Source organism: Erigeron canadensis, chromosome 2 (assembly GCF_010389155.1).
Source record: "Erigeron canadensis isolate Cc75 chromosome 2, C_canadensis_v1, whole genome shotgun sequence".
Lineage (NCBI taxonomy): Eukaryota > Viridiplantae > Streptophyta > Magnoliopsida > Asterales > Asteraceae > Erigeron > Erigeron canadensis.
In genome coordinates, this window is record NC_057762.1 from 33,476,655 (window position 1) to 33,502,343 (window position 25,689).

General features: G+C 31.8%; 2 protein-coding genes across 3 annotated transcripts; one reads left to right on the plus strand and one right to left on the minus strand.

The window, feature by feature from the left end:
• Positions 1 to 1,947: 1,947 nt before the first annotated feature.
• LOC122588666 (50S ribosomal subunit assembly factor BipA) lies at positions 1,948 to 13,852 on the minus strand. Its single transcript, XM_043760826.1, has 19 exons — positions 13,399 to 13,852; positions 13,238 to 13,312; positions 12,600 to 12,750; positions 12,376 to 12,444; positions 12,109 to 12,281; positions 11,399 to 11,536; positions 10,410 to 10,535; positions 9,691 to 9,789; positions 8,774 to 8,894; positions 8,616 to 8,679; positions 7,407 to 7,461; positions 7,193 to 7,317; positions 5,992 to 6,065; positions 5,378 to 5,427; positions 4,643 to 4,729; positions 4,099 to 4,149; positions 3,930 to 4,013; positions 3,117 to 3,167; positions 1,948 to 2,364 (listed from the first exon to the last, which is right to left on the minus strand). Exons 1-19 carry the CDS (start codon positions 13,699 to 13,701, stop codon positions 2,281 to 2,283), a joined length of 1,980 nt encoding a protein of 659 aa, XP_043616761.1. The 5' UTR covers positions 13,702 to 13,852; the 3' UTR covers positions 1,948 to 2,280.
• Positions 13,853 to 17,169: 3,317 nt separating this feature from the next.
• Positions 17,170 to 20,419, plus strand: LOC122590084 (UPF0496 protein At4g34320-like). Of its 2 annotated transcripts, XR_006322398.1 has the most exons (3): positions 17,170 to 18,436; positions 19,835 to 19,928; positions 20,117 to 20,419. XR_006322398.1 is itself a non-coding variant. In XM_043762416.1 (2 exons), the coding sequence occupies exon 1, from the start codon at positions 17,279 to 17,281 to the stop codon at positions 18,434 to 18,436; it is 1,158 nt and encodes a 385-aa protein (XP_043618351.1). In that variant the 5' UTR covers positions 17,170 to 17,278; the 3' UTR covers positions 20,117 to 20,419. The 2 variants fall into 2 exon arrangements, 1 of the variants encoding a protein (XP_043618351.1); XM_043762416.1 differs by lacking the exon at positions 19,835 to 19,928.
• The last annotated feature ends 5,270 nt before the right edge of the window (positions 20,420 to 25,689 follow it).

Below are 25,689 nucleotides of genomic sequence, written 5' to 3' on the forward strand. Positions count from 1 at the left end.
GATGCAACAAATCAAATCAAGGTTGTTATTGTGGGGACTATTGGTTGACTTATTTATTGGCCACTGATTATCTTATGAGTAACTTAAATAATTGTTAAGTTAAAATCTAAATTAAAGACAAATTCTGATTTGTGTGGAAATCAAGGAAACATTTCAGAAATATAGAGATTTCAAGTGTGTACAAAGGGGAGACATACCAAGGATAGTTTACTAATATTGACGAAATATTTAAGAACCCAATTAACTGCATTAAGTAATTAATTAGCTTGATCCCGACATTTACATGAAACAAAGAGTTGATCACTATACATGTTTTGTTTTCCCCTTTCTTAATTTTAAATAACTTGAATATAATTTTATTTTTATACTTTTGGAGCTAAAAATTAATAGCCGAAAGTTAAATATACAACTAACCGTTTGAACGTTCGTTGGAGTAAATTACCTGGAAAAACAATTTTAGTTTGTGATATATATTTTAGGATTATGTATCATTACTGAATATCTACTAGCATTTTTTTTCTCTCAATAAGCTCTCAAAGGTTTTATAATTGTGTCAATAAAACAAAACTAGCACTAAATATATGTTGAATGTTGATAATAATGTTATCAAAAGACAATTAGTCTAAAGTCTTCATGCGAAATGGATCATATTAAAAAGACAAAAATATATATATTTCACTATAATGTAATATTCTCATTTTAATTAATTTATATTCTTACATTAAAAAGGGTAACATTCCGATGAGAACAGTCTTAAAATAAAAACGGTGAGAATACTTAAAAAACATCATTTTGATGCATTAAAAGTCCATAAAACTAACATAGTGTTTAACTAATTATCATTATTTAAGTGTTTAACAACACATTGATCCGTCAAAATCGAAAAAATCACGTTTTTTGTTTTGTGCATCCATCTTGGATGCATATTCATCAAAATGATGCATCCAACAAAAAACGTGATTTTCTCGATTTTGACGGTTCAATATGTTCTTATATATACACTTAAATAATGATAATTAGTTAAGACTTATGTTAGTTTTATGGACTTTTAATGCATCAAAATGATGTTTTTTAAGTGTTCTCACCGTTCTTATTTTAAAACTATTCTTATTTGATTGTCCCCCGTTAAGAATTTGTTAATATCCTTAATTTATTTGTCATTGATAACAACATAAAAAGGTTAAACTTGGAACAACAATTGAGGGCTGGGTTCGTGGCAACTTCCAAAGGTGCCAACAAATTGGCACAAAATTATAGTTAGAAGAGCCAAAGGATCTTAAGATCTTTTATGCAAGGTTTTGTGGTATCATCCAACAACATTGGAGTTCGTTTGGTTGTAACAAGAAACGAGGTTCATTGTACTAACAAATGCTTACGTTGTTTCAAGATTGATACCATGTCTCAGGATATCAAGCATTCAAATTTGGCTTTCAATGATTTGCAATCTGAGTGGCTCTTCATACAATGCAACCATCATACATTGAACAATAAGAAGAATGTATTTGGTAAGGAAGGTGGCCAAAGTAGCTACACTGCAAGCACGGTTTAACAAGATGTAATCGACGCGAGTTTGTGTATTTTGACACAAAATGGCATGCAACTATAAGTTCTTGATGCGAAACTTGCCACTGTGAAGGGATTTATAACGAATTGACGATATATTTAAGGAAAATGCTAACTATAAGGGTTGTCGTTAACGTGAATGAGCCATGCTAGGATGGCAAACAAATTAAACTTAAGTGGCATATGTAGTGGTCCAATTAAACAAGAGATGGAAAGAAGAGAGAGAACACATAGAAGTGGTTTAATTGGTGGATATTAAGTTTGTAAAAGGTTTGTAAACTTAGAATTACTCTTTCGGAGCTACATGGAATCTTGAAACAATTCAAAAATCATTATCAACAATTGCTTAAGATTGTTACCCGTATTATTAGGAAAACATCAATATTGGTAAAAAGAACGCTGAACATTGCATCAATTATTAGTAACAAGCCGCAGCAATCAGATTGCTGAAATAAATAGCACACTATCAATTGATGCTGCCATATGTCACAACTACATGTATATGAATATATATCTAATTTTTAACAGAATCAAGAATCTTCTTGCTGCATTATTATTGCCAAGAATGATTATATGTTCTCGAAATGTACGACTCTAGTAAAAAATTGACCATAATCCAAACAGGAGTCTCTTCTCGACAAGCAGCGTGTGTCAAAATTGTACCGTATGATATGCCTTAAATGTTACATTTCATGTATCTCATCGCAATATATGGCTTCACTCCTTCGGCTTTTTACTCATTGTTTTACGCTTGTTAGAGTCCAAGTATCTCTTTCTTAACCGAATATTAAGAGGTGTAACCTACATAATGCACACATACGAAATGATCAATTCAAAATTCAGGAAAACCTATAGCAAACTTCATGAACAATTTAAAGCCTTCAAAATAATAAGATGATCAATACCAGCCACTAAAAACTATAAACAAAATAATTTTAATGTTTTTAAAGATCGTGTCACTGTAGTTGATTCATGGGTAGTCAATACAACTGTTATTAATCAAAAACAAATTAGCCATCAGATTTCAGGTGGCACTATCGATCGATGTACTTATAAACAGCTCAATTAGATTCACATTTATTTAGGAGTGAAATGAAAAATAGCAAAACAGAAAACAAGTCAAAGTGTCTAAAGTAATGCATAAAACCCCCCTAGATCAATTTATTTAAAAACTAATCACACAAATGAAATTTAAATTCAACCCTTTAGGATATATTTGACCCACTATTTACTTGAAAACCTAATAACACAAATGAAATATATCCCATTTTACCACCATCTATATATCTCATTCATCATCTAACTTTGCAATGAAGGATTAAAATAAATACATATTCACGCCTATCCCTCTCTTATTGGAGAGGTTATATAGATTGGGAATGTCATGTCTATATGGAAAAGGAAGTGATATTCGTATCATTTATTTTGATGGATGTACTACAACTGTGTATTGCCGGTTTGTACAGTCAATTATATAATTTGTACATTGTGGTACAATCATAAAAAATGGTGGTATGAATATCACTTCCCATATGGAAAGGTATTAAACTGACCTCAATTAACTCATCAGATGCCACGTAGCCTATAGCTTCTTCAAGTGTCATCTGAATTAATAGAATAACATATAGATTAATAAAATCCAACAAAAACACAAACTGGCAATAGTAGATTGGAATTTCTACCCGGTTACTTAAACGTGAGTTGAGTCAGACTACATTACATGACAATTTTAACCATAAAGAAAACGGTACAAGTATATCGAAAGGTCAAAGAAGTTGCAAGTTCACCTGAGTGTATTTTCAATGCATAAAACTTCCTAAATGAGCATAATCGATGCACTTTCTTTAAATATACATTAATTGGTAATCATACTTGACACACAAACCATTTTTGTAAAAAATAAAAAATAAAAACATTTGGCCAACGGCAAGTGCAAGAACCCACACAAATTGCTATTCCTTTCGACTCACAAGGCCATAACCAGCCCAGACGCATATTTAGCAACCCCTGGGTGACACCCACTGTGGCTCATTCCACCAGAAAATCTTGCACATCTGGGACTAGGTAAAAATTAGATTCATAGAGTTGCATTTTCCATATTCGGTAAAATAAAATTTAAATTCAATGCGAGACTGATGCAGGCCAAAAAACACAATTGATTTCTTAACAGTTCAACTTTAGCACGATGTGCAGCAAACACTCACTAAACTTTCCAACGTGTATGAAACTTGAAAAGCAATGTTTCTTAATAGTAAGTTGGACGGAGAGGACAACACTTTAATACGTTGATGAATTTAATATAACATATTAAACAGTATCAAAAACAATATAACCAAGATTTAATAAAATGAGGGAAAATGGCATACTCGACGAGGGGGAGACAGTTTCACATTCTCATCATTTCCAGCCGATCTTATATTCGTAAGTGCCTTATTGCGTACCGGATTAACCTATTACAAAGCCTCCACTTATTAACTCCCTAGAACAATAAGAGATGCCATAATACCAAGTAAGAGTAAGCATAAATCTCCTTACATCAAGATCCGTATCGCGTGAGTGTTCACCGACAATCATGCCATCATATGTCTGCGTTGATCACAAAGAAGGTTAAGCAACAGTAAAATAAAGAGATAGCAAGATGGGTAGGTTGGGCAGCAGATCAAAACAGGTTGGCCAGATTTAGATCATTAGCAAAAAAACATCCAGTTTAGATTGGATTGAACCAATTCGCTATTTTCCATGGCTTTATAAATATGTTAGTTTTTATAAGAACAGTGCTACTGCAAAATCAAAGTTTTAAATAAACGATTATGCATTGAAAATAGACTTTAGGCGACTCTCACCTGATTGAACTGTTACCCATTTAAATAATGAACCCTAATGGACTCATTATAATAAGTAAATGGTCAAGTACCCAATCCCATCAAAGGTCGGGTTTGTAGTTACCTCTACTCCCAAAATTCTACACCTATCATATCCATCAAATACATTACTTGACCCTAACCATGCCGTTAAGGTAGCTGCACGTTAATATTGTCTACCGGGGCATAAGAGCATGGAGAGTCGGGTTTGTAGTTACCTCTACTCCAGGACTAACAAAAAGTGTTCCGCGTGGTTCCAAACTCATTAATGCATAAGATGTTATTGTACCGCGAGCACATGATACCTGTTCAATCACCACATAACCATAAGCTACATACTTGCCTTTCCAAGTTTTATTTTTATTCAATATTAACTTGTAATCTGATTATGAGGTCTCACCAAAATACAAAATATGATATTGAATTAAATTCTGGGCCTAAATTGTATACTCAATGATTTTTTCATTTCTATACCACCATTACAACAGGCTAAACCGAAAACAGGTATTATTAATCAGAAGCAAAGTACTTTTTATTTCTTTTATCACATGAAAGCTTCAAATCAAAAGAATCACGTTAAAAATATATCAGGTGAAAGAGAAAAGTTTCACTGGTTGAATGTCACCTTCAATTTATCGATATAGACACCTCCAAAAAACTAGAACTGGGCAAGCAAAAAAAAAAAGATTTATAAATGTATGCATATCATCCACTTTTAAGAACTCTTAAATCATCTCAATGGCTTTTAATGTTAAAATCAATTTTTATAGTGTTTCACAACTATACAAATGAAAACTAATTTATACTTGTTCAAAATGTAAAGTAAAAGCTCATGATGAGCATATCCACTCCAGTTCATTAATAATATATAGAACTAATTCACGGCTTCTTGCTTTACACATGGAATAGATTGAAGAAGCTTCAGTACAGATTAGGGTTTCAAGTGATATTACCAAAACTCCTTTCCTGACGTTTCCAAGAGGACCTCGATATTTTTCATATGCTGTAAATTGATGGTTAACAAGAAAAAACACAACTTCAGTGATGTCTAACAAACAAGTTAGGGGTACGACACGCAAAGTGCCGCAATTCAAGCAAAGTATTTGTAACCTAGAACTTATGCTTATAGCATAAGTATAACGTTCCCCAAAGAACCACTACTTTGACTAGGTGAATTATTCATTTATTATACTTCTCTCCATCGCAAACATAAGTGCCCACAACAGCAAAAAAAAAAAAGTTTAAGAAAATGTGTAATCATTGCATTGTATAGAAAAAAGATGATAATATAGACTCCCATGATTCAATTCTCTGTAAAAGTGAATTAAGGGTAACATTATATAGTTAGTGTATAACATTTAGAATTGGGCCCTTAATTTGGGACAAACAAAATCAGAAGCGGACACTTAAATTGAGACTGAGATGGTAATAAGTTTTCTTTATTTGATCTATAGTGGACACTAATATTGACACTGAAATAATAATGAGTTTCCTTTAGTTTATCCACAAGGAAGGGTCATAAAACATCAAACTTGTTTTAAATGTTGAAGACTTAACATGAGCGTACCCATGAATGCACGGTGCATAAATCCTGTGCCCCGGGTGTCACTACTGAAGACGCTTCTGTAACCAACGAGTCCCCTGAAGTGTCAAATTGAGCATTAGTATTAAATATGGCACAAAGTACCTCTAAATGCCATAAGATTCTTAATATTATATTAGAGTTAGTTCTCTATTGCAGCCCAAACTAACTAATATAGTAAAACCACGGTTTCTAGAAGTAACATTAATGGACAATACATCCAGTTTCAGTTTACAAGTCAGTATATGAATTTGTGATGCTATTGGTTACTTGACGTTACCAAAGTAGTCCTGTATGGCTATGAGCCTTTGAGAGTCAAAAATAACAATTTTGACATATATATGTTGACGAAAAATCAGCTTTTTTCTCAGTATATGAGTCAATGTGAGTGTATACCAAAGTAATTTTCATAAATCTAAGTAGATAAATCTTTCAAAAGTACATCCTATGTCTATTATCTCCATGGACGGATCTTAATAGGGACAGGGAGGGGCGCTAGCCCCCTCAAAAGCTTTTCTTGCTAGTGTGTATATACTATATGTTTAGAAAAAAACGCACAACTACTTTCTAGCTCAGTTGGTTTTAAGACATGTAGTAAATATAGGGTGGAATCTTGGGTACGAAGCCTACTACTAGCCATTTTCTTTTATACTTCCTCCTATAATAGAGTACCACACAGCTTATTTTCTTTCTATCTTTTTTAAATCCTCATAATATTAGGAGTAGTCCACATCTTATTTTCTTCTCTTTCATTCAATTTTACTCTATTTTAACAGTTTCTCATATATTATAAACATAACTCAATTGTATTTTTTGATTAACTCTATTATTTTTTAATTATTAATTCACACAAATCATGTTGTTTCATTTTTCTTTTCTAACATTTTTCTTTTCTAACATTTGTCTTAGATACCTACTGATTAAATATATAAATCTCTAAACATATTTTATATGTTAAACTCAATGTTTTTGTTACCATTGATCAAAAATCATTAGGCGGTTAATTATATATTTGATGGCAATGTGTCTTTTATATATAAGCTAATCATTTTTACTTCAACTTTCGCCCCCCTAAACAAACTGCTCAAGTTCCATCACTGATTATCTCAAAATTAAGTACCCTAGATAAAAGAACATGCAAAAATAAACCACACAAAAATAGATCCAGAAAAAGAGAAGCGCTGACCGAGAGGGACAAGTTAATGTCATTCTAGTTCTGCCAAAGTTTCCGGGGACAGGACCCATGTCGGTGACCTCACCACGCCTGTGAGAAAGTGCTTCCATTACCAGCCCTACATGTTCTTCATTCACCTGAAGTTAAATGTATAAGATAACACCTGAAGAGCTCATATCATAACTGACAGTGTGCACTAAATCTACGAATATATTCGCTCTGTCACCTCAATAGTTACTTCCTCAATTGGCTCTAACTTCACACCATTCTCGATTTTGTACCTGACACAATAGGCAAACTAATAAGCTTGCTCCTAGAACTAACATAATATTGACACATTAATTATTTGAAAAGTCTTGATATTTGAAGTACTTCACATGAAGTTATCAAGATATAGCTTTTTCTTAGTAAGTGTTATAGAAGTTGGAAATAAAAAAAGCATTTTTAATTGATGATATATGGATCAGAAATATCAAGAAAACAGATTTGTAAGAAGGAATAGAAATTGTAAGAAGGGTCGGAGCCCTTCAGCTTAGTCCGAATGAAAGGACGATTTAGGAATGATCAGACACATTTGACCCTTTAGCCTTGAAGTAGTATAAAGAGAGTGTCCGTGTGTCCGTTTAGATCTTAATGTCGGTATCTTAAATATATATATATATATATCTTCGGAGTAAAATTCATACTTTCGGTTTCCTATATTATCCTTATTATATATTCTGAGTAAAATGAAGTAGTAGAACAGCTTTATCTGTACAAACAGACGATGTAAAAAAGTTCATACACATTTGTTCAAAAAAAAAAGTCTGCATCTTCTGCCTCGAAGTAGTACCAATAAATAGCATGCACATGCAATTAGAGCTTAAAGTTTCTCTGATATACTTTGAATCTTAAAAACATAATATATTCCTAAACTGACTTTATACAATAATAGTCACATATCATCTCTCCATTACTTTGTTACGATGTTTATGCATTTTATTCGGTGTAAATTCATACTTAAATATATTATCCTAGTATATATTCAGAATAGCATTTAGTGGTACGCCTAGCGGGAGCCCAGTCTTATTTGTATAACATAACCGGAAGGACAAGTAATTTTCTCCGCTGAAATGCGTAAAGCCAAAAGATTGATCCGATGATGGTTCAAAGAGATATAGCTGGACTGAGCCAGACTCATTTTTACAGTGGTGGCGGTTTGAGTATTCGGCTCTTCTACTTATCAAAGATTCTCAAATAAGAGATAATCAGAATCGGATAAGTAGTTTGATAAAGGAACTCCAAACTACTTCACTTCACTTTCAATCAAGCAAATATCAAAAGTAGTGCACTTATGTCAAAGCACACACAACTGCTGATCTACCATACCATAACTCAATAAAGCAATAAGCAATTTTGATAACCCCTATAGTAAATACCAAGTAAGAAGACCTACATAACTCGTGGTGGCGAGACAGAAAGCTCAAATTTCTCACGCCTCATATTTTCAAGCAAGATACCTAGTTCAATCACATATACATACGCATTGAAGGAAGTCAGTATACATAATGCCTCTTAAAATATGTGAAGAACATAATAAGTTAAAAATATCACCTAACTGAAGTTCTCCCCTGCCTTGAACCTCATATGATTCTGCTAAACCAGGAATTACGTTTATGGCTAAATTTGTTTCAGCTTCAGCCAATAGGCGATCACCAATCTTTCCTCCAGTTAACTACAATTATATGAAGATCATGAGAGATAAGAAACTGTTGTAAATTGATACCACCTATGCTTGCAATGCTACAGAAGTCAACATCTTATGGCGGCCTGGCGGGTTGATCTTGTCTAGCCTATTTTACATTTGCAAGTGATATGACTAGAATTATCATATGCAGGCATGCAGCAGACGACTAAGAATTATAAACATGAAACGGATATAAATTTGGACAAAGTATACCCATGATTTTGGTTTGAAAGAAACATCATGTAGATAGGTAGAATAAGTTAAAAAAACCGAGTAACATTTTAATGATAAACCTTGTAGGTTAGTGTATTGAATTGAAATTATGGGGATTACAAGAAGTTGTATTTATAGAGTCTATTAACCTAATACTAGGAAACTAATACTATGGAATCTAATAATATAGAAACAAATACTATCTTAATATGGCGCATACATCCACACATTCACCTACCACAATGTATCATATGCAACAACCCAACAATATTATCGTAATTTCCTATAGTTTGAAGTGAAGTTCTGATCTGGCCTAACTGAAGAAAGTATATTCTCAGGTTTCTAATTCAACCCTAGTTAAGCTGATTGAACTAATTGAAAATGTCATTATGCCTAATTTTGAATGTAGAAGTGCAAAGAGAAAAGGATCGATGAACTGGACTCTCTGTGAGATATCTTAGGACAATGACAAGTAATAGTTATTAATGCGGTGACAAGGATTTGACTATGCATAGTTAGTGAACTTAACTAGATTAATACATACTACCAAAAGAAAAGGTATTGTTCTTACTTGAGTACCATCAAGACCAGCTAATGGAGAGTCATTTACACCAAAAGTCATTGAAATGGTGGGAGGATCCAACTCAACGGTGGGCAAGGCCGTCATGACCTGGCAGATAATTTCAGTTAAAAAATCAACATATTAATATCAGAAAAAAAACCTGCTCAATATAAGTTATTGATTTTTATTCAGTCTTACAATCACTATTTATATAGCTATGTTACATATAAATAACGAAGCAGATCTTGGCTCCTTTGCAGTTTTATATTTCTTACATAGCCTACATTTATATTTCTCACCCTACGATTCCTGGCTGTTGATATGTTCAGCCACAAAGAGGAACCTAGTTATAGGAGAGGCTACGTCTCAAAACATTAAAGTACAAATGCAATAAAAAGGTCCTTTAGAAGGTATCTCTAATCCATATTGGTATTTGCATCTTATAGCGTTCATCGGTGTACGAAAAATGCACAGCGGCAGATTTACAGATCATTAAAACTGCTGGAAATACTAGGGTACATGGAGATTAGAGATGGGAAAAATAACAAAATCAAATCCACTGGACCATATCTATCAAGATAAATCTGAATTTAAAGGTGATAGCTTGCTTTATAACAGCATGGCTAATTGCTAAACCATGATTTCTATATGTATTTTGGAAACTCTTTATGTTTGAGTTTGGCTGACGGGGCTACTAGAATTTAAGTTCAAGTCTAAATGTCTAATACCTCAACACTAGCAACTGTGTGCCCAATTGATGGACTCTTCAACCCCGCAATTGATATTATATCGCCAGCACCGGCACTATCGACATCAAATGAAATCATCCCTTTGTTTTTCCTTAGCTTCACAACCTAAGATATATACAGGGATAAATCAACCAAAATCAGAAGCGACAAACAGTATTCAGCTATTACAAAGAATGTTATATCACCACTAGTTATATTCAGGCATAAAGATGGTAATGGTTACTTCTGATACGCCAATCGGGTGACCAAAATACTAGTTGATTAAGTTATTATCTCACCAGGTCTTATAGTAGGAATGTTAGCCTACTTAGTAGGCTAACATTACATAACTAGAGTTCAAGACCACAGATTTTGAACTTTAATTTTCCCTGTTCTATTGTAGGTTTATCACATGGTTTTACTTAATGCTTCAAACCCAATTACTAACTAATGGTACAAACTGAATAGTAAGTAGGTCTTATCAAAATAGCCAAACGGAGTGAACAAATAAAATGGAATGCATGATTATCGGTTTACCAAAGGCAACATTAATCCATATGACCACCTTAACTCATATCATTATTGGGAGATTGAAAGCTAATACTTTTTTGTAATCAACATTAATGGATACTAACTTAAAAGGTTAAAAAATAAGGGGGGGGGGGGGGGGGGGGGGGGGGGGGAATCAAAGCCCGTGATAAAAATGATCACGTTTTTACATTTTATCTATCCCACTATTGCCATCTCTATTAAAGTCATTCAAATTAAATAAGCAGAACTGGCATTTCCTTTCATTCACTTGTTGTAGATGTGGAAACATTATAATATCAAGACTATATGACTTGCACCAAAATCATTACTTAAATGCATATCAAAGTATTTCACAATGAATCTGCTAAAGAAGGAAGATAAAAAGAAAAGAGCAAAAAATAAAAATAAATAAGAGTGGAATGTGCAAAAAGTAATCAAGCACAAGAAGGATCACATACTTTCCCTTCTTCAATTTTTACAACACCGGTATCAGTGTCACGTAGTCCATGAATCTTATCATTGATGCGGATAACACCGGACGTAATACGCCCAGTTAAGATTCGCCCCACATAATCATCCTTCGCCATCATAGAAACCTGAAACCACAGTTCATCCTCTATCTCAAACTCACATAGAGAAAAGTGAACACAACTGAACAACAAACAAAGTTATTCATACATAGCACCATTCTCAGTTCAGCAAAAGACAAATGTACAAGGCACGATAATACACGTGCAAACTGCCTTCTTCCCTTTATTCTTCCATAATACAATCAATATAATATGAAGTATGAAGCTGTCTTTTAAGTCTCATACAGAAAAAAATAAAGAAAGATAAAGCATCCCCCCCCTTTTTTCCCCATTATTAGGATTTAACACAATAATCATAATGCACCACATCACCCTCATTCCACGCTGAATATAAACGCTAAGCACCTCTGGCCCTATCTCTTAAAATAACACTGGGAGATCGCGCAAAAATGCAGAAATAAAATTAAAAAAAAAAAAAAAAAGAAATTGAAAAAAACACCAAGAATTATTTGCTTCTGGCCATTTGCGCAGGTACAATGCTAGTATGTAGAGAATACGTATGCATGTAAACTCTTGCATCAAATATATGTATGTAGCATAAAAGCATTGAATGCATTAGGCGCTAAGAATTAACAAACCAGCATTTGGAAAGGCTCATCAAGGCTTGCTTTTGGAGGGGGGACATATGTTACTATTGCATCAAGCAGCGGTGACATATTCTTGGCATCATCAGGAGGATTCTTGGTGTATGTGAGTGAAGCCCAACCTTCTTTAGCAGAAGCATATAGAACCGGAAAGTCAAGTTGCTCCTCTGAAATATCAGTTTCATACATGTTTTCAGAACAGAAAGAAATCAAGTGTATAGTACTACCAATCAAAGGAACCTTTTCCCCAAATATGCACACCTGTTGCACCAAGGTTTGCAAAGAGGTCGAATACTAAGCTCTCAACTTCGTCACACCTCTCCTCACTAACTGCATGAAAGAATTAAAAGAATTAAATTAACCAAAAGTATTTAAATACACCTGTTGATAATGGACATGAAAGAAAATAAATAAATATTAATAATTTTCAATATTCAGGAATACAAGAGATGCTAACACAATAAAAGGAACGAGTAGAGAGGTACCTGAAGGTCTATCTACTTTGTTCATTAGTAATATCGGCCGTAGCCCATATCTTAAGGCTTTAGCCAAAACAAATTTTGTCTGAGCAAGCGGGCCTTCACCGGCATCCACAACTAATATGGCTCCCTCAACCATGCCAACAACCCGCTCAACCTACACCATGCAATGATAACCATTTAAATCTAATAATAAAATGCAAAAATCAAACAATACCAAGAATTGTAGCAACTGCAAAAATAGAAAGCACTTTCAACAATTTTTAAATTAGGTTCATTGCGATACAAAGCTTTCTCACACAAGTGTCAGTGTGTGAATGATACTACTAAAAGAAAAGTTTTTCAATGACACCGTTATCACTACGGCATAAATGGGTTCTTTTTCATCATCAATAAAGAGAGGTCTGGATGTGTATGTGAAGTGGGGGTAAAAAGTCTCTTACAACAAGTAAATTAGATATCAAATCCATTCTATAAATCAATTCGAAAATTTAAAAAATCAATTAAAAAACACCTAAAGACAAGTCTATCTATCAGAAACTGAGAGTATGAAGATGGGTTCAAATAATAATTGACTAATTGCAAGCAAAAATGTATGCTTTTTCAAGATGTTTAATACATAGTCTCGTCGTCGTATATCGTACCTCACCGCCAAAATCTGCATGTCCTGGTGTATCAACCATGTTTAACTCATTTTCTTTCCATGAAATGGAAGTTATCTGCAACAATAAAAACAGAATTAAAAATAAAAATGATAACAAACTTATAGTAATGCTTACAATATATATATATATATATAAAATACCTTGGAGGCAATAGTGATGCCACGTTCTTTCTCGAGCTGATTAGAATCAAGGGCACGTTCATGGGGAATATCAGCACCACACTGTCTAAGCAAACGATCCATAAGGGTTGTCTTTCCATGATCTACATGAGCAATCACCGCCACATTTCTTAGACGGTTAGGATCAAGCGCGCCGCCGGGATCCGCCGCAGAGGCTGTTGCTGTGGACAGGAAAGATCTTCTCAAGAATCCGCCGGATGATGATGATGATAGTTTTCTTCTTGTTGTTGTGGAGAAAAGTGTACGGACTAAAGGTCCGACCATTTTTGGAGATTGTATGCCAGCCGAATCTGGAGGGGTTTATTTGAGGGGGAGATAAGGGTTTTACTTTTTATTTGTCAAGGGTTTAGGTTGAGATGGAATTGGAGGCAGAGAAATGGAAATGATTCCATTTCCTTTCCTTTGTGTGGTTCGACTCAAGTGACACACGTACAGTTTGTGTAGCTACAAGCCTACAACGTCTTGTGTGTAGTTGTGTAATTAGTTATTTGGACGTTTTTTTGAAAAAAAAAAAACAATATAAGGTAGCTTCAAGATTTGGGAATTTTTAAGAAGGGAAAAGTGAGTATGAGGCTGTTATGCACCTAATTTGGGTTAAAAACCCCTCACATACTAATATTTTAATATTTTAAATAAATACATGGCCCTCCATGATTTTTACCTTTTAAAAAAAGGTATGTGAGGGGTTTTTTACCCAACTTGGGTGCCTAACAGCCTCATATTCCTTTCCCCTTTTAAGAATTAATGGAAACCAAAAATAAAAAGTTGTAACAATATACTAAAATAGTTGTGTAAGTATAAATCGATCAACTTTTAAATGTTAAATATTAAAACGTATAACTCATAGATTGCTTACTCAAAATTTAGACAAAGTTATGATTATTTGATTTGAATTAGATTTAAGTAAACAAATATAACTATGAATATACAAAAAACCCTAAATATATAATTATGCCAAAATTAATTTAAAAAAACACACACACCATAAGAAAGTGTAGGCTGTGTAGCCACTTAACTAGAAATAATTAAGGATTAAAGATTAGCATAAAAAATGATATCAAGTTGAAATGGTCACTTTGCTAAAAGTCATTGTGAGGAAGGTTCATAGATATACATACCAAACATTTTTCTAAACTTGAGAAAGACTAATGAAAAAGTAATATGTCTGACTTGACATATGTTTTCAAAAAGGTTAAGTCATTCAATGAACAATATATTTTTCATCATTTACATGGTTGTCCATTAAACTGGATTATTGATGTGTATCACCTATATACTTTTCAATTTTTTACATGGTTGACCAACTGATAACTTGATGACTTATAATAGCAAGTTATCTTCTTCTTGCTTATCTCTCATAAACATATCTGCTTCTTTCACATCTTGTAATAGTAGATCTCAACAAATTTATACTATCACCATGACCAAATCTCTTAATAATTACCGGCACCACCACCACCGGTGATATTGACCAGATTTATTAACAATGGTGGTGTAGAAGGTGTTTGTTTAGATTGATCGGCATGATTTGTTGACCACCGCCGCCTGAAAAAGAGATTGTCAGTAGCGGTGGTTTCCCACGTTGTCGAATAAGAAAAAGACAATGGCTAGGTGTTTTTCATAGATGAATTTTTGGAAAAAAAAAATAATAATATTTAACTTGTTATAACAGGTCATTTAGTCAACAATTGGTCAACCATGTAAAAATTTGAAAAGTATATGGGTGAGACACATTAATAATCCAGTTCAATAGACAACCGTGTAAATGAGATAAAGTACATTGTTTATTTAGTGACTTAACCCTTTTTAAAACGGATAAATGTTGTCTACGACAATCAATGACTCAGATTTTTAACTGTAACATTCTTGTAACCCTCCTTGTTAAGCGCTTAAGGCCATTGAAAACAAGTGTTATACTATGATTTGTTGAACTTTTTTATATCGTCATCACCAAACTCAAATATCAAAAAGAATTATAAGAATATAGAAATAATTTTTATCTTTTATATTACACATATACAATGCTACTAATACTAAGGGGGCGTTTGCTTCACAGAATGTTTTTGAAAGAATTGAAATCTGTCAAAGGAATTGGAATTTGAAGGAATTGGAAACTGAATTGATTGGAATCTGATGGAATTGGAATTTGAATGAATTATAATTTGCATTTGTTTGGTTGGCCGGAATCAAATGGAATGAAATGGAATTCATAATATAAATAATAATAGTAAAAATAATTAAAAAAATTTTTTGCTGCTACCTTCCCTTCCTTCTCTATCAGGGCGGGAAAATGACTGGCTCTCTAGTTCTGTCATGGAAGGGGTTTTTATAAAAATTTTAAATTTATTTTTTATAAATGTGTATAAAATATTATTAACTTTATATAATAATAAAAAATATTATAATATAATAAGTATATTTATAAAATAATAAAATTTTTGCAATCTAACATTATTATTTTATAAAATAAATAACTATTTAACAATTAATTGTTATTATTGTTATTAATTTATTGTATTATCTATCTCAATAATTATTATTATTATAATTTTATTTGTTATAATTATAACGAATTATTATTATTATTATTATATTATTATATTAATTGTAATAATAATTGTTATTTATATTAATATTTTTTTTGAGATAATATTAATTATTATAAATATTAATAATAACTGCTATTTAAATTAATATAGTAATAATAGTAGTAATAATAACTAATAATAATAAATATTATTATTTAATTATTTATAAAATAATAAAATTTTTACAATCTAACATTATTATTTATAAAATAAATAACTATTTATCAATTAATTGTTATTATTGTTATTAATTTATTGTATTATTTACATCAATAACTATTATTATTATAATTATATTTGTTATAATTATAACTAATTATTATTATTTTTATTATTATAGAATATTAATTGTAATAATAATTGTTATTTATATTAGTTGTAATTTTTTTTGCGATAATATTAATTATTATAAATATTAATAATAACTGCTATTAAATTAATATAATAATAATAATAGTAATAATAATTATTATTTAACTATTTAAATATAATAATTATTATTATTAATTATAATTATTATTTTTATTATATAAAATACTAATTATTTTGACTAATAATAATTATTTGTATTTTTATGTTATTATATAATATAAATAGTAATAATAAATATTATTATAATATAATACAATAACAATAAATAACTAATAATTATTATTTTATTATTATTATTATTATAAATAATAGTAATAGAAAAATATAATATTTATTAAATAAAACATAATAATAATTTTAAAAGTGTTAAATTGTGAATTCCATTGGAATTCAAAACTATTCATCCAATTTGTTAAGGAATTTTGAAAAATTCAAAGGATTCCAATTTAATTTCTTACGAACCAAATAAGTTATTGATGGAATTCGAATTACATTATGTCAACCAAACAAGATATGGAATAAAATTCAGATTCTAATTCTTTCGAATTTCAACGAATTCTGCAAACCAAACACCCTTAAGTTACTAGCTAGGACAAATTTTTTTTTTTTGTCGCTAGAAGTCAATTGGGATATTTGTCTAGCTTTTACTATAGTACGAGTATAATCAACACTTTCCTCATTGACCAAGTCACTAGCTATGAAGTTTCTACACCATCTTCCAACATCACATTCAAATAATTATTCAATCTAATTCAACACCACACAAGTTGACTTCACATTTCAACACTTTAGCCCAGGATCTCCAAAAACAAAAAAAATATCCCATATATCATCATTCATTATTTCATTTCCAAGTTAATTTTCACACAAAACCTCTCAAAATGGGCTGCATTCATAGCACCCCAGATTCTATCAACACTCACAAAAACACAATCTCATCATCATCATCATCATCATCAAACAACCCATCATTATCTAAACTCCATCTAACCCCTGATCTAACATCTTACCAAGAAGCATGCAGATCAGATCCCGAGTTACAATCATTTGACTCAGCTCTCCAATACAAAACCAGCCGAGTCATCAACTCACTTGCAGTAGGTGTAGAAGTACGTTCACTTTCACTAGATTCACTCCAAGAAGTCACTACAAGTTTACTTGACATGAACCAAGAAGTTGTAAACATTTTGATAGAATCTAAAGAAGATATATGGAATAATGATGAATTATTTTCCTTAGTTAAAGATTTCTTTGACCTTAGTTTATTAACTCTAGATTTTATTACATCTTTAGAAGACTGTTTAAAAAATGCTAGACATAGTTTATCTTTTTTAACTATTGCCTTTAATAAATTTGATCAAGATAAGGATTACTTAAATACCCTTCAACAGTTTAAGCAGTTTGAGAGTTTAGACAGCCCGTTTTCGCCGCAGTTTTTCGAGTTGTTTCAGTCTGTTTATAAGCAACAGGTTTCTATGTTAAGAAAATTGAATGTGCAAAAAAGGAAAGTTGATAAGAAGTTGAAAAGGGCGGTTATGTGGAGACGGTTGACTAATGTTATATTTGTGATCACTTTTAGTACTGTTTTGATATGTTCTGTGGTCGCGGCTGCTGTGGCTGCACCTCCGTTGGTGACGGCACTTGCAGCCGCGGCTGTAGTGCCGTTAGGGTCGATGGGGAAATGGGTTAACTCGTTATGGAAGAAATATGAGACGGGTTTGAAAGGGCAAAGGGAGTTGATTAATGCAATGAGAATGGGGAATTTTATCGCGATTAAGGATTTAGATAATATTAAGGCTTTGGTTGATAAGTTAGGGGTTGAGATGGAGGGTTTGGTGCAGAACGTGCAGTTTGCTGTTAATGAAGAGGAGGAAGAGGCGGTTGCAGTGGCAGTTGAGGAAATGAAGAAAACGGTTAATGATTTTGCTAAGACGATTGATGATTTGAGTGATCATTCGAATAAATGTAGTAGGGATGTGAGGAGAGCGAGAACTGTGATTGTGCAGAAGATCACGAAGCATCCTAGTGGCTCGGTTTAGGTATTGATGTTTTTGTTAATTTAATCTGCTTTATTGGTTACATATTTTGTTGTTAATATCTGTGTATTCTACAAAGAAATCTTTAGTTGTGAACCTTATATTTGGGTCTAATGATCTTTTGATTTGGCCCTGAGAAATTTGAACATATTAAGGGAGAGTTTATAGTTTATAATTGTCTATTTTATTGACTATGTCTTTGTTGGCTAATAATGAAATACCTAATTCTGAAAATTTCATAATATCGGATGGTTTCTTGAAACTTTTATCTCTTAATTTCAGTTTACTATAGATACAGTACAACAATAATTCTGAAAATTCCCAACCTATGCTCAAAACGGGCCCATGTCTAGGATTAGCACGCAAAACAGACAATTGCATACATCATTAGCCATGGACAAAGTGTATTAGCGGGATTGCACGACTTAGCGACACTGCTAGCATAAGTATTAACTAAATACCCTTCAGTTTAAAGTTCAGAAGCGCACTGGGGATGGTGAGAGTTTTGTTTTCTTTTCAGAAGCAGATAGTGTTATTGTGTGTTAATATGATTCAGACCGCAGGTTTGTTGAGCATTAAGGTCAAGAAAACAGTTCACCTGAATAAGGTATAAAGGTAAGATGCAAGAAATCGGGTGGATGCTTAAATTCTGTAAAACAGAATTAATAAAACAAAAGAAAATTTTATAGGAATTGCGTTGGTGATCCAGATGCAGAATTACAAAATAAGGGTTAGTGTGGACAGGTTCTTTTAGCTGTTGTGTTTATTTTGGTAATGTCTACGACAATACAAACCGAATGAGCCACTCTAACAGTCTAACATCCCTCTTACATTGAACATAGGTCATATGTATTAGTGTCAGGTCCAAATGGGTTTAAGTTCGGTTCCAAAAAAGTTAAGTATTACTATTGCCTTTGGCCCTTGAAACTTTGAGCATATTATGGGAAAAGTTATAATTGTATAACTTACTTTTGTTGATTATATTTGTTGTCTTATGATCCACCTAAGATAATTGCTCAGAGGTTTCTTGAAACTTGTTTGTTTCTAATATTGGTTCACTGCAAATGCTGTGCGCTAAATCGCCAATAAGCCATTCTGAGAAACTTCCGACCCTTGTTTGAAACTTGCACATGTTTAGAATTAGCGCCCAAATCAGGAGATTCCATACATTATCTGCCATGGAGCAAGTCTATTAGTGTGATTGTCACAAGTGACATTACTAGCATAGATAACTATATAGTGAGTTTAATAATGTCTAAAGTGTGCAAAGTTGGGAATTTGGAATATTGAGGGTTCTTTTTTTCCCTTTTAGAAAGCAGATACTATTATCTTTGCTTTGATATGATTCACAGTGAATGTTTGTTGAGCATCTAGGTAATTTAAAAGGTTTCATTGATTAAGGTATCTAGGTATTAGGCAAGGGATCTGGTGGAGGCTTGGCTTCAGTAAAAGAAAAATGAGAGGAAAGATTTACAGGACTTTATCTTGGTATTAGGTAAGTCAAAGAGTATGCCCAAATTAGTCTTCTAAACTTCTCCTTACATGTAACATAAGTCATACAGGTTATAGTTGGGTCCAAACGGGTTAAACATGGGTCCTAAAATGTTAAATATTGCCTTCTAGGTAACATTTGAGTTTAACACATTCATATTGTACACTGAAAACTGTTGTTTTTTCTTTCAGTGGAAGGCATAAACAACTGTCAGATAAACTTGAAATTCTGGGCTGCAGACTTCAGCTTGAACTTGCATCAATGTCAAACCAATATATTGACCCATTGCAATGTAACCTTAAATCACTGGGAGAAAAGGAAAGAGAAACAAACTTAACATGAAGAAATCCGCTTAATCAACCAAAACAACCCGCGAATGGTAACCCAACATCCTGTTTTCACACTTTATGTGTAGTTGCTGTAACAATCTGGTGAGCTGAACTTTAACTTGTCTGAAACCGTGCTTAACTCTTTATAGGAGATGGTTCTATGGATCCCTTCCCCCCGCTCCTTCCCAAATAGTAATCACCACTTGAGAAATCAAAATTTTCAACCCCATGAATACCAAGGTTCTAAATACACAAAGGGTAATTGAAATACACAGACCGGGTTGCGTAAACTTACCAAACAGTTTTGGGTAAAACATGTAACTTTTGGCATAAGCCATGTTAGGTGGACAGACCCAAACCATTTGTTTGGTCAATAATCTAAATATTTTGTAAAAGAAGAGTGAGTTATGGTTACAAAATACTATATTATTCGATAACATTTCCTTAAAGATAACTGTTTGCCCAATTGACTTGCTTCCTTCTTATCTAACTTTTTTGTTATCCATTTAACCCATAGCGGCAAGCTGGCTCGTTAAGTAAATGGGTCAAACTGCCTCCTTGGATTTCATGTTAAACGATATTAGAAAGGGACTTATTACCCCATTAGAACTGCGAGAAAAGCCAGTGCGCTTGTTTCATCAATTTATGAGGCATTGGTGATTGTAGTTTAACTCTTAAATGCTAAATCAGGCAGGTCCCAGGCAACAACTGGGATTGATACACAGAACTTAACATCAATATTGTCATTAAACCATCACTTTATGACCATTACAAGTTTGTCTTTTTTTTTTTTGGGGGGATGGGGGGGGGGGGGGGGGGTCATGAACTTGACATGTTGGCTCGGGTTTGGCTTCAACAATAGGTAATTCACATCTTTAATATGGTTACAAGTTGTCTACTTTCATTTTGTAACTTCTTTTAAATGGACAGTTTATAACTTATAGGCCTTTCACGAAAGTAAAGACTGTTTCATCGATACTATATTTAAAGAAAGTACCATTAAATGTCTACTTATCATCATTTCTGTATAACTCTTATTAGTAATTTAGCGAAATAATCAGAATAAATAAATGAATGTGAACCTGGCTGTTACGGAATTTGTGTTAATACATTGCACGTGATTGTTGGATCCAATGGATATAAATTAGGGGTTCGGGTAATCTTGCAGTCTCTAGTTGATTTGCTAACAGTGTGCAAGTTTGTCTTGGTTAAAAATGTTAGGGCATACCTTGAGTTGCTCTATGCTTGAATATCATAGCAACAATAAAATTTGGATTTGAACAAAACCAATTGGGCTTGAATAATCTTTATAATAATCAGCTAGTTGCAGAACAATAACCACTTCAATAATATTAAAACTCTAGAGAACTTAGAACTAAGATCCAAATTCCAATGCAGTGTAGCTCAGTTTGTAACGGGCGGGGGCGTCTTTGTCACAAATAGCACAAAGTCGTTTGGTTCAAACCCCAGCATCCCCATAACCACAACTGAGTGAGTCTGGTATGCCGAATGCCACCGCTGGTTTGGGGTGTTTAACCTTTTGCCTCACCAAAAAACTAAGATTCAGATGTTAAATTCCGAATTAATGTAGAGTAGCAAGTAGCTTGTCAAGGGTGATTGTCTAGTGTTAAACCTTACAAGGTGGCGTAATCGTTGTGTTTCTAAAACAACACTTATTATTCTAAAGTGTTTTTCGAAGTAGGCTTAGCTAAAATTAGAATTACGTGTTTTTTAGCTAAAGTGTGTTTGTACAACATATATGACAAGAACGTTTCTATAAACGTTTTTGAAGTAAGGATATGTAGGTAAAAATCAAGAACTGTCAAACCAAAGGCTCCGAAGCGATATTGGTGGGTCATTTGTCTATAATACCTTAACGCGTTAGGTTATCAGGTATCGTCGTATAATGACTCAAAAGGCTACCTCATTGACACATCAGCTTTTAACATTATATTAGTTTTTAAATCGTTATGATTGCAGAAAGTAGAACACTATTCTTTGATGTACCTACACACAAACAATACTAAAAACGAAATATATAAAAAAGGGTAATTAATGTCGAGGTTGACAAGGAAGTCCCAAACCATGACGCAGAACCAACCGGTAAGGGGAGACTTTCAGCGCCATTATACACCTATGCGACGTTGACCCAACCCATTCCTCATATCCCTGGCTCTTTTAAAGCCATATACATCAACACAAAACTATCTTTACACTTTGCTACGTAGGATTTTTTTTACGTGGCATCTTCATATTTATTTTGACAAATATATTTATATTTACTTATATTTATATTTATAGAATGTATAATATAACTAAAAGAGATGGTTGGGGGTACAATTGACACCCCTAATCCTCCTCTTTTAGCCTAATACTCCCTCCTCATTAATCTTCTATTTTTTAATATTTTTTTTTTTTAAAAAAACAGCCTTTAATAAAAAATCTTATAAAAAAATCTTTATTATTATTATTATCTTTATTATTATTATTATCTTTATTATTATTATTATCTTTATTATTATTATTATTATTATTATTATTATTATTATTATTATTATTATTATTATCTTTATTATTATTATTATCTTTATTATTATTATTATCTTTATTATTATTATCTTTATTATTATATTATTATTATTATTATTATTATTATTATTATTATTATTATTATCTTTATTATTATTATTATTATTATTATTATTATTATTATTATTATTATTATTATTATTATTATTATCTTTATTATTATTATTATTATATTATTATTATTATTATTATTATTATTATTATTATTATCTTTATTATTATTATTATTATTATTATTATTATTATTATTATTATTATTATTATTATTATTATTATTATTATTATTATTATAGGCTTTCAATACAGGTTTTTGTTGCAGTTATACAGTGCAAAAAGGGAGACTTAACTAGTTTCTTTCCCCATATTGTTCGGGGTACCTACTCGGTACCTCTCTCACTTGTGCACTGACCAAAGCAACAACTTATAGGTTTCTCTTCACTGAAGATCACCGTGCAGCATGAAAATCATTGTGCATCAATTGCTTCGTGAATCTTCGTGCATCAATTTAACTATGATCCAAGGGTCAAGATCATGTCTTATTTGTTTTACTTTAATACTTGTTTTATAATACCCAACCCCTATCTATCTGTCTATCTATTTTTTTTTTCTTTTTATTTAACTAAAATTAAAAAAAATAGTTAAACTTGAATCAATATTTATATAAATATATGTTTTTTCTTTAGCTTTCGTGTTGATTAAATTATAATATTGATCATACACTTTTTGTTTCTCTTTTTAATTAACTAAAGTTGAAAAAAAATAAATAAATAAACTGGAATCAATACTTATATGGTGTTAATTTTCATATAGTTCTTTTTTAGCTTTTGTATTCATTAAATTGTGATAATGGTCATACACTTTTTGTTTCACAATTAGTATAAGATTTTTTTTAATTTGAGACTAACCATCCAATGGACGGGCATAACAACTAGTAGAATGTATAGAATATAAAATAGAATATATGTATACTGTATATGAAAAACAATCTATTAAATCGAATTGATCTAAACTAAGTTGGCAAGAAATTTTCAAATCTCCAAATTCTTATCAATAATATATTATTAAATCATCCTTATCTTTATATTGGAGGAATCTATGTAATATACTAATATATATACCGTATAGTGTATGAGTTATACATTGTTTTCTTATGGCTGCTTATTGTTTTCGGAGGAGAGACCAAGCTGAGTTGGGTCAGTTGTTGGAGCCTTTGTCTTTGAAAATAAAGGTTATGGATTCGATTCTCATGCTCAGCAAGGATGGAGGTCTACCTTTGATAAAACCTGAAAACAACCTCTCTATTGGGACTCAAAACTCGTGGAGAACGACATTAGGAGTTACTTTACTTTACTTTTTTTGTTTTTAATCGTATGTTCTATCAAATACAGACGTATGCAATGTTAAATAAACTGAATGACATATTTTCACGGTAATGTGTATATTTTTCATTACTTCATTATATATTATGTTTTTCAAAATTATGATCGGCTAACATTTTGTTTGGGTTTTATCAATTTCAGATGGATACGGTGTTAAATAAAATGAATGACAGATCTTTATAGTAATAAAATTTTTTATTTACTTCATTATATATTATGTTTTTCAAAATTAATATTGGCTTAACTTTTTGTTACTTTGATTTTGGGTTAATTTTATCAATTGCAAATGGATGTACTGTTAATAGAATGAATGACAAGTTTTCATGGTAATAATCTGTATTATTTTTGTTTCCTTACTACATTGTATATAATGTTTTACAAAATTAAGATCGGATTACAATATATTTCTTTTGATTTTGGATTACAATCCGATTCTTTTGATGTTTGTATCTATCAATTGGAGCTGGATGTAATTTTAGATGAATGACATATGTTTTCTACAATTTTTTATTAGGTTAAGTTGTTAATTTTTACAAAATTTGCAAATCTTCTTATGTTTTTATAAAATTTGTTTCGGTTACTTATTTTCCTATAAGGATTTATTTATATCTACATGTGTTTATATTAACTATAACAAAATTGATTATTAGAACTTTAAAAATGTTTTATTAAGTTTAATGTAAACTTTACCTAACATCTAATTCAATTATATTTTTAAATAGTCGCACATCGGGTAAAAGACCTAATATACAAGTAAAGAACTAGATTTACGAGTGAAGAATTTAGTTAACTAAAAAACAATCATTACGCTTTCCTTATACTTTATGATGGCCAAACATTAACCCTAGAAATGAGACAAAAGGAGTGCTAATTTGACTTTCAAAGTTTTTTTTTTCCAATTTTGATCGTTATTTTTTGTTATTGTATTATATAACGCTTGATATAAAATATTTGGATGAATCGAGTTTTAATATACCTTTTAATGATATAAGTTCCATCAGCTATAATAAAATACATATAAAAATATCTTCGGTTAAAGTTAAAAGAAAAAGATTTTGAAAGTCAATACTTAAAATGGGACGGAGGGAGTAATAAATAGTTTATATTTGGTTATAGATCAAATGTCCACGTGAGAACTTCTTTGGGGGTTTTGGGGGAGGGGGGATGTTGGGTTAGAAACCGAGTCGAATCTCAATTCTTCATGGTTTCGGGCATTTATCTCTTCAGACGCGTGCGGACCGTGTTATCGCACCTTTGGTCTCTAGGGGTGCCTTCGGGTTCTAATCGCCAGCATACTGCCCGCGTGGATATCAATGTTAGAGTTTGAACCATTAACCAGTTAATACGTCGTTCTAAAAATAATAGCCAGTTTTATATTAAACATATAATTAATTATACATTTTTGAAGGGTGTATTTGAAGGAAAAGAAATTGAAAATAGCTAGAAACCGGCATGCATGACAAATTG